The sequence below is a fragment of the Chiloscyllium punctatum genome, chromosome 44, assembly GCF_047496795.1.
Source record: "Chiloscyllium punctatum isolate Juve2018m chromosome 44, sChiPun1.3, whole genome shotgun sequence".
NCBI classification, from domain to species: domain Eukaryota; kingdom Metazoa; phylum Chordata; class Chondrichthyes; order Orectolobiformes; family Hemiscylliidae; genus Chiloscyllium; species Chiloscyllium punctatum.
In genome coordinates, this window is record NC_092782.1 from 11,058,109 (window position 1) to 11,074,353 (window position 16,245).

Sequence of the window (16,245 nt, forward strand, 5' to 3'; positions counted from 1 at the left end):
AGGGGATGTCAGAGGTGGGTTCTTTGCACAGAGAGTTGTGAGGGCATGGAATGCGTTGCCAGCAGCAGTTGTGGAAGTGAGGTCATTGGGGATATTTAAGAGACTGCTGGACATGCATATGGTCACAGAAATTTGAGAGTTTGTACATTAGGCTTACCTCACATGAGGATCAATGGTCGGCACAACATCGTGGGCTGAAGGGCCTGTTCTGTGCTGTACTGTTCTATGTTCTAACTCGTTTCTGACAGTGAACTTATGGGGATACTTATGTAATTGGCTATGTAACCATCTCTTTTAAATTCAAACCATATGGCCACTAGAGGAGTTGGATTAAGAAAGGAATCCTTCATGCCTCTAACCTTAGTAAATAATAGTAACTTCATGCAACAAAGATACTTTGTAATGTCATAGCTAAAATATATGTGGAATGGCAATGCACGATCAGGCTCAACATGAATCAAAATTGTGTTTCTATCTTTGATCCAGTATGTAACAGTTCCAGTTGTGTTTTGATATTAAAGCACATCTAACAACTAATAATTTGAAGAATCAGAATGGAATAGGCAAAATATTTTTCTCCCTATTTTGAACTGGTGCTCTTTTGGTGTTTATTGGTTTTTGCCTGTAGCATTGTAAAAATAAGCTTGCTCATATTGACATTCAGGTTCAGTGTATTGCATGAGATGGGCAACAAAGATATTTTAAAGCTATTTATTTCACTAAACTTCCATGTTTGCAGGTTTGTCTTTTCCAGTTGGTATAGTTCCTCCTCGAAGCAAATCACCAATGCCTGAATCTTCTACAATTGCTTCTTATGTTACTTTAAGAAAGCATCGGAAAATGGATGGAATTGTACCTAGCATGGTATGTATAAGGATTTACTAGCAAAAATATTGTTAATTAAAGTTCGTCAGTCCAAACTTCTGTGTAACCTGCAGATTGTTTTATTTAGAGAAGCACTGAAAATTGAATTATTTAAGTTCTTCACAATCTATGCTGATAATAATGTGATTTATGTATTTTTATCCATTAGTTGTTCACAATTCTGAACAGTTTGCATGCAAACTCCAACATTAACTTGAAAGAGGAAATCCAAATACACAAATCGCATTTTGTTATTATCTCTTCTTCATTCTAATACAACTCTTTCATGTTCCAAATCTCCAGGAAATAAACTCCTTTGCTTTCCTTTATTAAAACTTGGAAACTTTATTCCACTTTGTTCACACTGTTACTTAAGGAAATTCCTGAGGGATTGACCAATTAGTGCTTTTGCATAAACAATATTTCTGCTGGGAATGAAAAACCTAGAATGCATCAGTACTGAAAGGCTGGAATGGCAGCAGAGCATGCTAATTTGAGAACAAAATCAAGCAGCCACTTACTCGACCACAAACAATTAGGCATTGCGTCTTTTTTTTTCCCCTAAATAGAACAGCATATTTGTTAAATGTGATTAAATGTCATTCTAGCAGGAAAGACCCAGGAGTGCAGTTGAGCAGCTTTTCCTGGCAGAAGGTCCACGACCTCGAATGAGCGTTGAGGAACAACTTGAAAGGATAAAACGCCATCAGCAAGCTTCTCTAAGAGATAAAAGGAAAGGATTAAATTTGATAAGTCTGCAAGATCAATCACCAGCAAAAGGTCTATCAAGAGAAAAGAACCAGATAAAGCCACTTCATTCTGGAGATAAGTATTCAGTAAGTTCAGTAGGTTCAATTGAATAAATGATTTTTGGAATTGAAGGGAGAAGTGGAGAATGAATATTCTCTGGTGATGTTGCCCTGCCCTGCCCTGAATTGCAGACCTGTTTTTTTTAAAAACCAATTAGTTTGTATGAAATGTTAATTCTTAATTTTAACTTCTGTGTATGAAAGAGGGATCTAGAAGCCCTCACATTTATTGGCTAGTCATTTGAATCGATACATTAGTTCTGGTCAGAATCAAACAATTAGGGCAGAATGTTTCTTTATTTCTCTCACATGTCCATTAGATCTTAAAATATCCACACAGTAAAAAGGCTGAGAAGAGTCAAATATAATTATTGGACTTAGCCAACTCGTAACCATTGTCTTTGGAAATGAATGGCAAAGACATGAAGAACATGTGGTGAGAGAGGAATGATATAAAAGGGACCTAAGGGGCAACTTTTTCACGCAGAGGGTTGAGAGTGTATGGGCTAAACTGCCAGCGGAAGTGGAGGAGGCCGGTACTATTGCAGCATTTAAAAGGCATCTGGACAGGTCGATGAATAGGAAGGCTTGAGAGGGATATGGGCCAAGTGCTGGCAAATGGACAAGATTAGGTTAGGATATCTGGTCAGCATGGATGAGTTGGACCAAAAGGTCTGTTTCTGTACTGTATATCTCTGTGACTGTATGTCGCCTTTGGGCGTAGGCACTTCAAGGTGTGTCCAGCTTTACGATGATAATTATAGATGAATAAATCCTTTGTGGCAAAGTCTGTCATCTGATTCATATACCAGTCAATTCACAGTCTACTGTTATTGTTGTCTGACCAATCAGTTTGACTTAATAGTTATGCTTTGTGGGTGCAGTGGTGGGAGAAAGGAGCTTGCCACTGGCAGCTGGAATTCCTCCAAGTACATGCCATTGCCCTAATGGGTAGACCAACCATGCATGGCCAAGTAACAGGAAGTTTTATCTTTGCTCTGTATAAGAAAATTTTAGAACTTCAGACTTTTACCCCAATGTATGGGAATTTCTAAATCTTGCCTGTGCCAATCATTGCTGAACCCCTCTTGAAAAAGAAATGGGCAGATGTATTTGAAGAATGTAAACTCTGCCTCTGAAGTTTCAGTACTTTGTTTGAAAGACTTTTGAAAGTGATGATCGGTTTCCATATGTGCCAGACATTCAGCTGAGTCAAGAAAAAGTGACTTGTATTTATTCTGTCTGAATGATCACTGCAATATTTTAAGACATTGAAATGATTCATATGAGTTTTGGTGTAGTCAGAAAAGGTCAGTGATGTAAACTTGGTTTTGGATGTCCACTTAGATGTGTCATAGATGTGTCATCTACTAATTGCATTAGTCACATCGCCAATGCACTTAATGATTCATATTGAATCCATAAATTGTTTTTAATTGTGGAGATTATTTCAGGTCTAGTTTCTCACCAGCAAGTCACTACATTTTTCCCATGGACATCTTATTTATATTAACATTTAATCTTCTGGCATGGTTCGGAACCTCTGGTTGTGCAATTCCACAAATACATCTCATCGCTTAGTCATTTCCAAAGAGACTGAATCGCTTTGCCTAGAGAGGACTATTCACAATGTGTTTTTTTTAAATGGTAGCTTGACCTGTGCAACAATCAGACACCCTGATAACAGGAATACTTTCTTCACACTTTTTTGAACTTAAAAGGAATCAGTTTTGAAAACTGTGAAACAAAATTGATGATTTATTTTAATTAAGCACTTCACACCAGTTTATAATTTGTTATGCATTGAAATAAGGATTAGTAACTCTGAATTTTGGTAATTAATCTGGAATCAAAGTTAACCTCGGTAATAGTGACTGTGGAATTATCGAATTGTTATGAAATCGATCTGGTTCATTAATACACTTTTTAGGGATGTAAATCTGCCCTCTTTATATGATCTGGCCTACATGTAACATGCCTCTAAAATGGCCTAACAAGCAACTTGATTGTACAAAAGCCATGTAAGAAAAGGCCAAAAGAAATAAAACAGGTCCTTCCTGACCGCACAGTGAGTGTATCTGCACCAGATGGTCTGCAATAGTTGAAGAAATTGGTTCAACAACTTTAAAACAATGAGGTTTGGGCAAGGTTGACATGTAGGAATTAAACACAAACTAAGTCCACCCTGTTAGAAGTTGTAGTTACATTGTTACCTAACAATCAACAATTGAAAATTTGTTACTAAAAATGAAGTTGTTTGGTTGTCCCCAAAGAATGTTTCCCCTTATTGCATTTTTTCTTACTTATAGGAAAAATTACTCAGGGGGTGAAAATGGCAGTGGAATTTTAATCAGTCATAATTGAAAGACTGTACTTCCTGAACAAAAGGAATAATATCATATAAGCAGAAGTACTCAGCAGGTCTGTCAGCATTGGTAAAATGAGAAAAGCGAAGATGTCATTTTACATCTGTGATCTTTCATCAGAAATGGGGAAAAATGAGAAGATTTTGAAGGAAGTGAATAGGGTGAGGATGTGGGAGGATGGGGCAAGATGGTAAAAGAGCAAAACGTAAAGTCTGTAATGAAGTGAATGCCAAGAGATTGAAAATAAACACTCATGGTGTATGGTCATAGGAAATGGTAATAGGACAAGTAAAGAACCAAAAGATGTAAGTAGAGGTGGCATGAGTGGCAGGATTCTGGGTAACAGCTATCTCAAAGCAAACATAAGGAACAAGAGAAAAAATCCAAACCTTGCAAAGAGAAATGAAGCAAAATCAGTAGAGATTAATCTGCAGTTGTTGAATTGATATTGTGTCCAGAGGACTGTAAAGTGCTCTGTTAAAAGATGAGGTAGTGTTCCTTGAGCTAACACATCATTAGAATGCTGCAGGAGATAGGGATGGAAAGGTTGTTCGGAGATCAGTTTTCCAGCTCAGGACATCTCTGCAGTAGTTGCTCAGGGAAATGTCTTTGGCCCAACCGTCTTCAGCTGCTTAATCAATGACCATCCCTCTATCATGAAGTCTGAAATTGCTGCTGGGTTGTGCCATGTTCAGGTACTGGAGTATTCCATGTTCACTTGTAGCAAGACCTAGACAATCACAGTGAATGCTGGAGATACTCAGTAGGTCTAGCAGCATCAGTAGAGAGAAATAGAGTTAGAATTTCAGGTCTAATACCACTCTTCTTCAGAACTCTTAGCAGACTCAAAATGCTAACAGTATTTCTCTCCACAGATGCTGCCAGACTTGCTGAGTTTCTCCAGCATTCTGTGTTTGTTTCACATTTCCAGCATCTGCTTTCATTAGGGCATAGACAATATTCAGGCTTGGGCTGACACATAGCAAGTAACATTGTAGCACAAAAGTTATTTTGTGCTAGCCATTTCCAACAAGAGAGAATCTAACTATTGCCCCTTGATATTCAGTATCATTACCATTAACAAATCCTTGACTGTCAACATCCTGGGACTCAACACTGATCAGAAACTGATCTGGACTCATCATTTAAGTACTGTGGCTACAAGGGCAGGTCAGTAGCTAGCAATTCTGCAGCAAGTAGCTCAACACCTGAATCCCTAAAGCTTGTTCACCATCTACAAGACAAAGTTGCCACTTGATTGGCACCACTTGCACAAGCATTCACATTCTCCTCCGTTAGGCTTAGTAGCAGCAATGGGCACCACCTGCAAGATGCATTGCAGAAATTGTCCAGTGTTACTTACAACACCTTCCAAACCACAACCTCTATCATTTCACAGATGAAAGACAGCAGATACATATGGGAACACCACCAGTCGCAAGTTCCCCTCCAAACTACACACCATCCTGATATAGAAATATATTGCCTTTCCTTTTAGGTCACTGAGTAATGATCCTGGAACTCCCTCTTGAGTGACATGATGGATCTATTTACACCAAATGAGCTACAGCAGTTCAAGAAAGCAGCTCACCACTACCTTCTCAAGGGCATCTAGGGATGGGCATTAAATGTTGGCACAGCCAGTGACACCACATTTCACCAATGTATGTATATTAAAAAAAAGAGAATTAAAATGACAACTGATTGGAAATTCCAGGTTCATGCTTATGGACTGAATGGAGATGTTTCACAAAGTCACCATCAGCTGAGTCTGTATTTGAGGAGACCTCATTGTGAACAATGAACACATCATGTTAAATTACAAGTAAATTGTGTTTTTATATGGAAGCAGTGTTTGGACTTGGATGGTGAGTAACGAGGGAAGAGAACAGATGTTGCATCTCCTGTCCTTGTGTGGAAAGTTGCTGCGGAGTGCAGAGTCGAAAAGTGTGGTGCTGGAAAGGCTCAGCAGGTCAGGCAGCAGGAGAGTCAACGTTTTAGGCATAAGCCCTTCATCAAGAGCGTTGGGGTGGGGGGTGGTTGCTGAGAGATAAATAGGTGTTGGGGGGAACATAGCTGGGAAGATGCAGGCGGGGGTGATAGTGATAGGCCAGAGAGGAGGATGGAGAAGATAGGTGGAAAGGAAGATGGACAGGTAGGACAGATCAAAAGGGCAGTGCTGAGTTGGAGGGTTGGATCTGGGATGAGGGTGAGGGGAGGGGTCATGAGGAAACTGGTGAAGTCAACGTTGATGCTATGTGGTTGGAGGTCCCAAGGAGGAAGATGAGGCATTCTTCCTCCAGGCATTGGGTGGCTTGGATTTGGTGGTCCAGGACTTGCATATCCTTGGCTGAGGGGGAATTGAAGTGGTCAGCCACAGGGCAGTGGGGTTGTTGGGTGCGTGTGTCCCAAAGATGTTCCCTGAAACGTTATGTGAGTTGGCGTCCTGTCTCCCCAATGTAGAGGGGACCACATTGAGAGCAGCAGATACAGTAGATGAGATTTTTGGATGTGCAGGAAAATCTGTGTCGGATTTGGAAGGATCCTTTGCAGCCTTGAACGGAGGTGTGGGTGCAGGTTTAACACCTCTTGTGATGGCAATGGAAGGCGCTAGAACTGGAGGGTGAGTTGATGAGGTTGTATGGACCTAATGATGGAGTCGTGTGGGAATGATCTCCATGGAATGCAGATAGGAATGGGGAGGGAAATATGTCTCAAGTGGTGGGGTCTGATTGTAGGTGGCAAAAATGGTGGAGGATAATGCACTGTATTGTAAATTAGTGGAGTGGAAGGGGAGGTCCAGGGAGATTCTGTTCTTGTTGTGGTTGGAGGGGTGGGGTTCAAGGGCAGAGGTACGGGAAGTGGATGGGATGCACTGGAGGGCAGAAAATTAGGGGGAGGGGAAGATGTATCAAAGTAACAGAAATGACAGTGGATAGTCTGCTATATATGGAGGTAGTTGAAGGTTTGAACAAGGAAAACCCCATTCTGTGCCTGGCAGGGAAGAATAGGACCAAAGGTAGAAGTGCATGAAATAGAATGATCATAATGAAGGTCTCTGTTAACCAGAGTGGTCAGGAATTCTCAGTCGAGGAGAATGGAAATTTATATTGAAAGCATCCATACGATAACAGAGAAACTAGAGAATAGTATAGAGTCCTAACAGGATACATGGTATTATTCAGCTTCATCAGGTTAGGATTGAGAGTGTCAGTTAAGTTTAATTAGGCTGACAATGTACATGTGTCAAATGCAACTCTGGATTCTTTTGTCAGATCTGTGTATGAAATCCCTCTGTCTTCTTCCCTTTCCTCCTCAACACATCTTGTAAATTCTATCAATTTCAGCAGTAAATGTATTCTGCTGTCAGGCTCTACCCCTCAGGTAGCAATGGGTCCCCAATCAGTTTTTCAATCCACACTAACTTTTCCTGTTGAATATTGAAGTGAAAAACCATTATGGTTCTATGTTTGCGATCAAATTAAATTTAATAGTTAATTACATGCAAGACTCTGTGCTCTATGGTCTGTTGCCTGGGACACACACAGAGATAAACATCGACTGTGCCTGAAGCACCATCAGTTCTGTGAAAGATGCACTTCAGTCTGCCTGAAATGTATTGGTCTTCCAGAGCAAGGAGGTGACCTCGACCAAGTGTTGCAGACTGGCACAATCCAAGGTACAGGATTATGTGCTGAGAGATGCTATAAAACATAGGGCAGCCAGGGCAAGACCACCATCTAAAGTCTTTCTGTCAAAGTTAAATGGGGGTGTGTTCAGTTATCGTACCCTCTGGGTATCACAAATGTATGTAAATATCGTCTTGTACAAGTAAGAAATCCCTTGGGTTTATTTTCTGGATGGAGTCACACTCCAATGATTGTTTTTGTTTCGCCATATGCTACCGTACAGAACCAACTGCTTTCGTGACTATGTATATAAAGATATGCCTATGAAAAAAAGTACATTTTTGAAATGTAAATAAAAATATTTGGCATTTACTTTGGAAAGAACTTAAATTTCACTAATTTGTATTTCAGAACCTAGATTTTGTATTTAAGAAGATGTGATTTAGAATAGGTACTAAGTTGGACTGAGCTTTTTTAATTGTTCTTGGAATATGAGCAAGGCTTGCAGTTACTACCCTTACATTGTCATGGAAAACTGGCAGCAGAACTCACCATTTCATAAAATTGTGACTTGCTAGATGAGTCGAAGAGTGTGGTGCTGGAAAAGCACAGCTGGTCAGGCAGCATCCGAGGAGCAGGAGAGTCGACGTTTCGGGCATAAGCCCTTCATCAGTGATGAGGCTCATTGCTACAGATGGTGGAGAATCGATTGCCTAGTTTTTGGAATCAGATTGATCAGACAAGGACAGGGCTTTCCATAAAGGACTCTGTGATCCAGTTGAGTTTTTAACAACAGTTTGACAACTTCATTCTTGCTTTTGCTGCTTTTTATTTCGAGATTTTTAAAACTGAATTCAAATTCTGAAGCTATAATGGTAGGATTCTCTACATTATTTCCAGACCTCTCGATTGTCAGTTCTATAAAATAACCAATCACATCCTCTCAAAAAAGTTTCTTATTTCAGGTTCATAGAAATAAAACTGCTGAAAGTAATATCAAAGAGTTGGAAGCTGCTGTTCGAAACAATAGTTGGGACCAACATCAAGAAACTGCGGCAGAGGAAATTGCTCGCTTAAAAGAAGAACGCATTGAACTAAATCAAAACAAGTTAGAAAGTGGAAATGATGTGAGTGTAGATTGTTTTGTGATAGATATTTGGCCTTGTCATTCTCACTCTCTATTTTGTGCATACAATAACTAAAGTACAAATATTCTGGGGAATTTATGTATAATGTATCTTTGGACAGGCCATTATTATGAGGTTATAAAAGCAATGCAAAGCTTAGATCAATTGGCATGTTAACAGGATTACGAGCTAATAGTTATGAAGAGGGACTTAAACATGTTTGAGTTTTTTTCTCACTGGAGTTAAAGTAATTAAGTGGTGATCGTGTGAAGCATGATGTGAGTTTGAAACGTTATGAAGGGTCAAGTAGTGAAAGACTGTTTACACAGAGCAAAATATTAGGGAGCAATTATAAAATAATTACATTCAACATCTTAAAATGATACTTTCTCAAGAAATGATCCAAAGGCTGTGGCTCCATTTCAGGCCAGCCTTGGGATAAGCTTAGGCCTGCAGGCTACGAGGTGGTCATTTCATTCAATTTTATCTTTTGCCTGTCTTCTTTTCAATATTTTCTAACTTGTTCAGAAGTGTTATTACATAATTCTGGAGCAAGTGCGACTTGAACTCAGGCCTCCTGACTTATGGGTAGTGATACTACCACTGCACCATAAGAGCCCCTCTAACCTCTTTTCTTTACTTAGTCTAATCAACGTGTTCAGAGATGTTATTCCACATCTGGGCTTTAACTTGGGTCTCCACTGTGCCACAAGAGCCATGTTAACCTCTTTTCTGGTGCAGCTAAGATATGGATGCAGTTGTGAGCATTTAAAGGCACCACTTTCCAGTATTTCACATTACCACTGTAATTCAGGGTCTTTGATAAATAGTAAACCTTGAAGACAACTTCATCATCCTTAATGCAAGCACTTTGTTTTTGCAATTCTATAGTCCTCAGGCCAAGTGATCATGTCTGAAAGGTGCACTGAAGCAGAGTCTGAAATACAAAGCCCTGACGAAGCTGTGGATAAAAAGAAGGATCTTGATGGAATAAAATCCAGAAGCAGGTATATTTTTATTTGTTTTTTGGGAAATGAGACAAAAAAAATGAATTGTGTTTTTATATTTGTTCAGTGTGAGTATTTCTTACTAAATGGCATGAACATATACAATCATCATGGCAGGAGGTGATGGTGTAAAAATTATTATTGCTAGATTAGGAATCCAGAGAGGTTTATAGTTTGTAGGGGACCTGGGATTGACTCCGACCATGGCAGATGTTGGCATTTGAGTTCAGTTTTAAAGATCTGGAATTAAAGAGAAGTATTTTAAATAGAAATGTAAAAGGCGTAATGATGAACACCCATCTGATTCACTAATGCCATTTAGGAAATGCAAACTGCCATCATTACCTGGCATAGTTTACATGTGACCTCAGACCCACAGGCTTAACTGCCATTTTAAATAGCCTAGAAAGCTATTCCATTTTAACTGCTAAAACGTCTCAAAACTGAAATAAAACTGGACTGCCATTTGAATCACTTTAGGTACCAGAAATGACAGTGACAAACTCTGTTCTTTCAACTGACACAGTTCTCCTTACCAACATCTTGGGTTGAGAATTGAAAGCTGTTGCTGTTCTAGTAGTCATATTCTAATATTCTCAGAATCATATCCTACACACAATATTCCAGACAATTCCTTCACTGTCCCTGGATCTGTCCTGTCGTACAAACAGACCTAGCAGAGGTATTGGTACAGTGATACACGGTTGAAAAAGAATATCCTAGGAGTCCTCAACTGTCACACTAGACCCAGTGACATCTCATGACAAGAGGTCAAACATGGGCAGCAAAGCACCTGATTACCACATACAGTGCCACCCTCCAACTTTCCAGTACTCCTTAGAAAGTACAGAGGGTGGCAAATATGCATGTACAGAATAGGGGTCTTCAATGTCCATCGCCAAGAGTGGATTGACAGCACCACTACCAACTGAGCTGGTTAAGACCGAAAGGATATAGCTGCTAGACTGGGTCAGCAGCAGGTGATGAGGTAAAAACTTCATTCTCCTCAATCTGCCTGTCACAGAACCATCTCAGAAGTGACCACCACACAGTGTTTATGGAGACCAAGTCTTGTTTTCAGCACTATGGATGTCCTCTATTGTGTTGTGAGGTACTATCATCACGCTAAATGGATAGACTTTCAACAGATCTAACAGCTGTTGCGGTGAGACGACCTACCAGGGATAAGCCATGGGGTACAAGTCTCTGGCACAGAATCTGTCCCTGCTGCTCAGAAGGGAAGAGGGGGGATGAGCAGAGCATTAGTCATTGGGGACTCCACAGTTAGGGGACAGATAGGAGATTCTGTGGGAATGAGATAGACTCCTGTTTGGTGTGGTGCTTCTCGGGTGCCAGGGTTCATAATGTCTTGGATCGTGTTTTCGGGATCCTTGAGGGGGAGGGGGAGGGGGAGCAGCCCCAAGTCGTAGTCCACCTAGGTACTAACAACATGGATAGGAAAAGGGATGGGGATTTAAGGCAGAAATTCAGGGAGCTAAGGTGGAAGCTTAGAGCTAGAACAAACAGAGTTGTTATCTCTGGTTTGTTGCCCATGCTATGTGCTAGCGAGGGGAGGAATAGGGAGAGAGAAGAATTGAACACATGGCTACAGGGATGGTGCAGGAGGGAGGGTTTCGAACACCTGGATAATTGGGGCTTATTCTGGAGTAAGTGTGACTTCAACAAACAGGATGGTCTACACCTGAACCAGAGGGGTACCAATATCCTGGGGGTGGTGGGGGGTAGCTTGCTAAAGCTGTTTGGGAGGGTTTAAACTAATTCAGCAGTGGGATGGGAACCTAAATCATAGTTCCACTGTCCTGAAGGTTGAGAGTAGTGAGGTCAGAAGTGAGGTTGCAAGAGTTCACCGGCAAGCCAGAAGATGGTTTGAAGTGTGTCTACTTCAACGCTAGGAGCGTCTGGAATAAGACGGGTGGACTTGCAGCATGGTTTGGTACTGGAATTTTGATGTTGTGGCCATTTCAGAGACATGGATAGAGCGGGGACAGGAATGGTTGTTGCAGGTCCCGGGATTTAGATGTTTCAGTAAGAGCAGAGAAGATGGTAAAATAGGAGGAGTTGTGGCATTGTTAGTCAAGGACAGTGTTACAGTGACAGAGGACATTTGAGGACTTGTCTACTGAGGTAGTATGGGCTGAGATTAGAAACAGAAAAGGAGAGGTCACCCTGTTGGGAGTTTTCTATTGGCCTCCAAATAGTTCTAGAGATGTAGAAGAAAGGATAGCAAAGATGATTCTGGATAGGAGCCAGAGTGCAGTGTAGTTGTTATGGGAGACTTTAACTTTCCAAATATTGATGGAAATACTATAGTTCGAGTACTTTAGATGGGTCAGTTTTTTCCAATGTGTTTTCTGACACAGTATGTAGACAGACCAACAAGGGGCAAGGCCACATTGGACTTAGTACTGAGTAATGAACCTGGTCAGGTGTTAGATTTGGAGGTAGGTGAGCACTTTGTTGACAGTGACCAAAATTCAGTTATGTTTACTTTAGAGATGGAAAGGGATAGGTATATACCGCAGGGCAAGAGTTATTGCTGGCGGAAAGGCATTTATGATGCGATTAGGCAAGATTTAGGATGCAGAGGATGGGGAAGGAAACTACAGGGGTGGGCACAATGTGAAGCTTATTCAAGGAACAGCTACTGTGTGTCCTTGATAAGTGTGTACCTGTCAGGCAGGGAAGAAGCGGTCAAGTGAGGGAGCCATGGTTTACAAAATAAATTGAATCTCTTGTCAAGAGGAAGAAGAAGGCTTATGTTAGGACGCTTGAGAGTTACAAGTTAGCCAGGAAAGACCTAAAGAGAGAGCTAACAAGAGCCAGAAGGGGACATTACAAGTCATTGGATCAGAAATTGGCTAGCTGAAAGAAGACAGGATGTGGTGGTTGGTTGGAAATGTTCATCCTGGAGTTACAAAGATCTCTTCTGAGGTCAGTGCTGTTTGTCATTTTTATAAATGACCTGGGTGAGGGCGTAGAAGGATATATTGGTAAATTTGTAAATGGCACTAAGGTTGGTGGAGTTGTGGATAGTGACAAAGGATGTTACAGGTTATAGAGGGACATAGATAAGCTGCAGAGCTGGGCTGAGAGGTGGCAAATGGAGTTTAATATGGAAAAGTGTGAGATGATTCACTTTAGAAGGAGTAACAGGAATACAGAGTACTAGGCTAATGGTAAGATTCTTGGATGTGTCGTGAGCAGAGAAATCTCTGTGTCCATTTACATAGATCCCTGGAAGTTGCCAACCAGGCTGATATGGCTATTAAGAAGGCATACAGTGTGTTAGCTTTTATTGGTAGAGGGATTGTGTTTCAGAGCTATGAGGTCATTCTGTAGTTGTACAAAGCTCTGGTGCAGCTGCACTTGGAGTATTGTGTACAGTTCTGGTCACCGCATTATAGGAATGATGTGAAAGCTTTGGAAAGGGTTCAAGGGGATTTACTAGAATGTTGTCTGGTGTGGAGGGAAGGTCTAATGTGGAAAGACTGAGGGACTTGAGGCTGTTTTCGTTAGAGAGAAGAAGGTTGAGAGGTGACTTAATTGAGACATATCAGATAATCAGAGGTTTAGATAGCGTGGACAGTGAGAGCCTTTTACCTCAGATGGAGATGGCTAGCATGAGGGGACATGACTTTAAATTGAGGGATGATAGATATAAGACAGATTTCAGAGGTAATTTCTTTACTCAGTAGTAGGGGTGTGGAACGCAGTACCTGCAACAGTGGAAGACTTGCCATCATTAAAGGCATTTAAATGCTCATTGGATAAACATATGGATAAAAATGGAATTGTTTAGGATAGATGGGCTTCAGATTAGTTCCACAGGTTGGCATAATATTGAGGCCCAAAGGGCCTGTCCTGCACTGTAATCTTCTGTGTTCTAATTCATAACTGGGCTTATTTGAGGTGCTGTGGATAATTATCAAATGAACCATACTCAAATACAATCTGCAAACACATGGCTCAACATATTCCTCACTCTATCAACAAACAAGCCAGGGGAATCAATGATGATTGCAGGTGGCATGCCAGGAGCAGCACCAGGCATACCTAAAATAGAGTTATTAACCTGGTGAAGCTATGACACAGGACTTAGTTGTATGCCAAAAATGATAAGCAGCAAGTGAAAAATAGAGTAAACATTTCCACAACCAAAAGATCAGATCTAAACTCTGCAGTCTGCCACTTCCAATCGTGAATGGTGGTAGATAATTAAACAATTCACTGGAAATGGGAGCACTACAAAAAACCCCATTCTCAATGATGGGGGAACCCTGCACTTTACTATAAAAGGTAAGGCTGAAGTATTTACAACAATCTTCAGCTCAAAGTGCGAAGTGGAAGATTATGCTGGCCTTCCTTATAGTTCCCTGCATCACAGTCTTTCAGCCAATTTGATTCATGCCATATGATGTAAAGAAATGGCCAGAGTCACTGGATCCTACAAAGGCTGTCTAAGACAGAATGGCAACAGTGCTGGAAATGTGTGCTCCAGAATTTTGTGTCCTAGCCAAGTCTTTGTAGTACAGCTGAAATGCTAGCATCTAGTCGAAAATGTGACACTTGGCCCAGGGATGTCCTCAACACAAAAACAAGATAAATACTGCCTGGCCAATTGCTGCCCCTTCAAACCACACTCGTTCATTAGTAAGTTAATGGAAAGTGTCATCAACAGTGCTTTCAAGCAACATTTGTTTCACAATAAACTGCCCATAGATGCTCAGTTTAGATTCCACTAGGGCCATTCAATACCTGACCTTATTGGACTTTGGTTCAGCCTCAGTTCAAATGTTAACAAAAGAGCTGGGTTCTAGAGGTGAAGTGAAAATGACTGCCCTTGACATCCAGATTACGTTTGACTAAGTGTGGCAAAATGTGAGTATGACAAAACTCTAAGAGTCAGTGGGAATTGTAAAAACTCCACTAATTGGAATTATATCTAGCATAAAGGAAGATGGTTATAGTTTTTGGAGGTCTGCATCTCAGTTTCAGAACAGGGTTTCCTCATTAATGTCCATGGCTCTTTAACTACCTCTTCGGTGACCATCCATACAGCATACAAATAGAATATAGAACAGTACAGTACAGGGCAGGCCCTCAATGTTGTGCCGACCTTTTATCCTACTCTAAGCTCAACTACATACCCTTCTCTCATCCATGTGCCTATCCAAGAGTCGCTTAAATGTCCATAATATATCTGACTGTACCACTACTGCTGGCAGTGCATTCCACGTGCCCACAGCTCTCTGTGTAAAGAACCGACCTCTGACATCTCTTTTAAGCCTTCTTCCAATCACTTTAAAATTATGCCCCTTCGTGATAGCCATTTTTGCCTTGGGAAAAAGTCTCTGACTATTCAATCTATCTTAACCTCTCATCATCTTATACACACCTGTCAAGTTACCTCTCACTCTTCTTCGCTCCAATAAGAAAAACCTCTGCTCATTCAACCTTTCTTCATAAGGCATGCCCTCCAGTCCAGGCAGCAACCTGGTAAATCTCCTCTGCACCATCTCTAAAGCTTCCACATCCTTCCTATAATGAGGCAACCAGAACTGAACACAATATTCCAAGTGTGGCCTAACCAGGGCTCTGTAGAGCTGCAGCATATCCTCGTGGCTCTTAAACTCAATCCCCCTGCTAATGAAAGCCAACACACCACACTCTTCTTAATAACCCTATCAACTTCGTGCCAACTTTGAGGGATCTTTGAATGTGGACCCGAAGATCCCTCTGTTCCTTCACAATGCCAAGAATCCTGCCTTTAACCCAGTATTCTGCATTCAAATTCAACCTTCAGGTTGAACTCCATCTGCCACTTATCAGCCCAGTTCTGCATCCTGTCAATGTCCCATTGCCACCTACAACAGCCCTCCATACTGTCCACCACTCTACCAACCTTTTTGTTGTCAGCAATCTGACCCACCCTTTCACTTCCTCATCCAAGTCATTTATAAAAATCACAAAGAGTAGAGGTCCCTATGGAATACCACTGGTCACCGAGCTTCAGCTGAATACATCTTCTGCCACCCTCTGTCTTCTATGGGCCAGCCAATTCTGAATCCAGGTAGTCAAATTTTCCTGTATCCCATGTCTCCTTACTTTCTGAATGAGTCTACTATGGTGAACCTTATGAAACGCCTTGCTAAAATCCATGTACACCACATCCACTGCTCTACCTTCATCAATGTTTTTTGCTACATCTTCAAAGAATTCAATAAGGCTTGTGAGGCATGACCTGCCCCTCACAAAGCCATGTTGACTACCTTTAATCAAACTATGGTTTTCCAAGTAATCATAAATCCTATCTCTCAGAATCCTCTCCAATAATTTACCCACCACAGATGTAAGTCTGACTGATCTGTAATTCTCAGGATTATTCCTTTCTTGAACAATGGAATAACATTTGCCACCTTGTG

At 41.0% G+C, this 16,245-nt stretch overlaps 1 protein-coding gene across 14 annotated transcripts in view; it reads left to right on the forward strand.

Annotated features, from left to right (window-relative positions):
- The window catches only part of plekha5 (pleckstrin homology domain containing, family A member 5), a 342,774-nt gene that overhangs the window by 313,637 nt on the left and 12,892 nt on the right, over nucleotides 1-16,245 (forward strand). For 10 of the 14 annotated variants that reach the window (XM_072562215.1, XM_072562217.1, XM_072562223.1 and 7 more), the window contains 4 exons: nucleotides 740-864; nucleotides 1,473-1,700; nucleotides 8,634-8,795; nucleotides 9,687-9,802. In XM_072562215.1, coding sequence (XP_072418316.1) covers nucleotides 740-864; nucleotides 1,473-1,700; nucleotides 8,634-8,795; nucleotides 9,687-9,802 — 631 coding nt within the window. Of the gene's footprint in view, nucleotides 1-739; nucleotides 865-1,472; nucleotides 1,701-8,620; nucleotides 8,796-9,686; nucleotides 9,803-16,245 lie in introns of those variants that run through there. The other 4 variants (XM_072562216.1, XM_072562224.1, XM_072562221.1 and 1 more) reach the window with 3 other exon arrangements.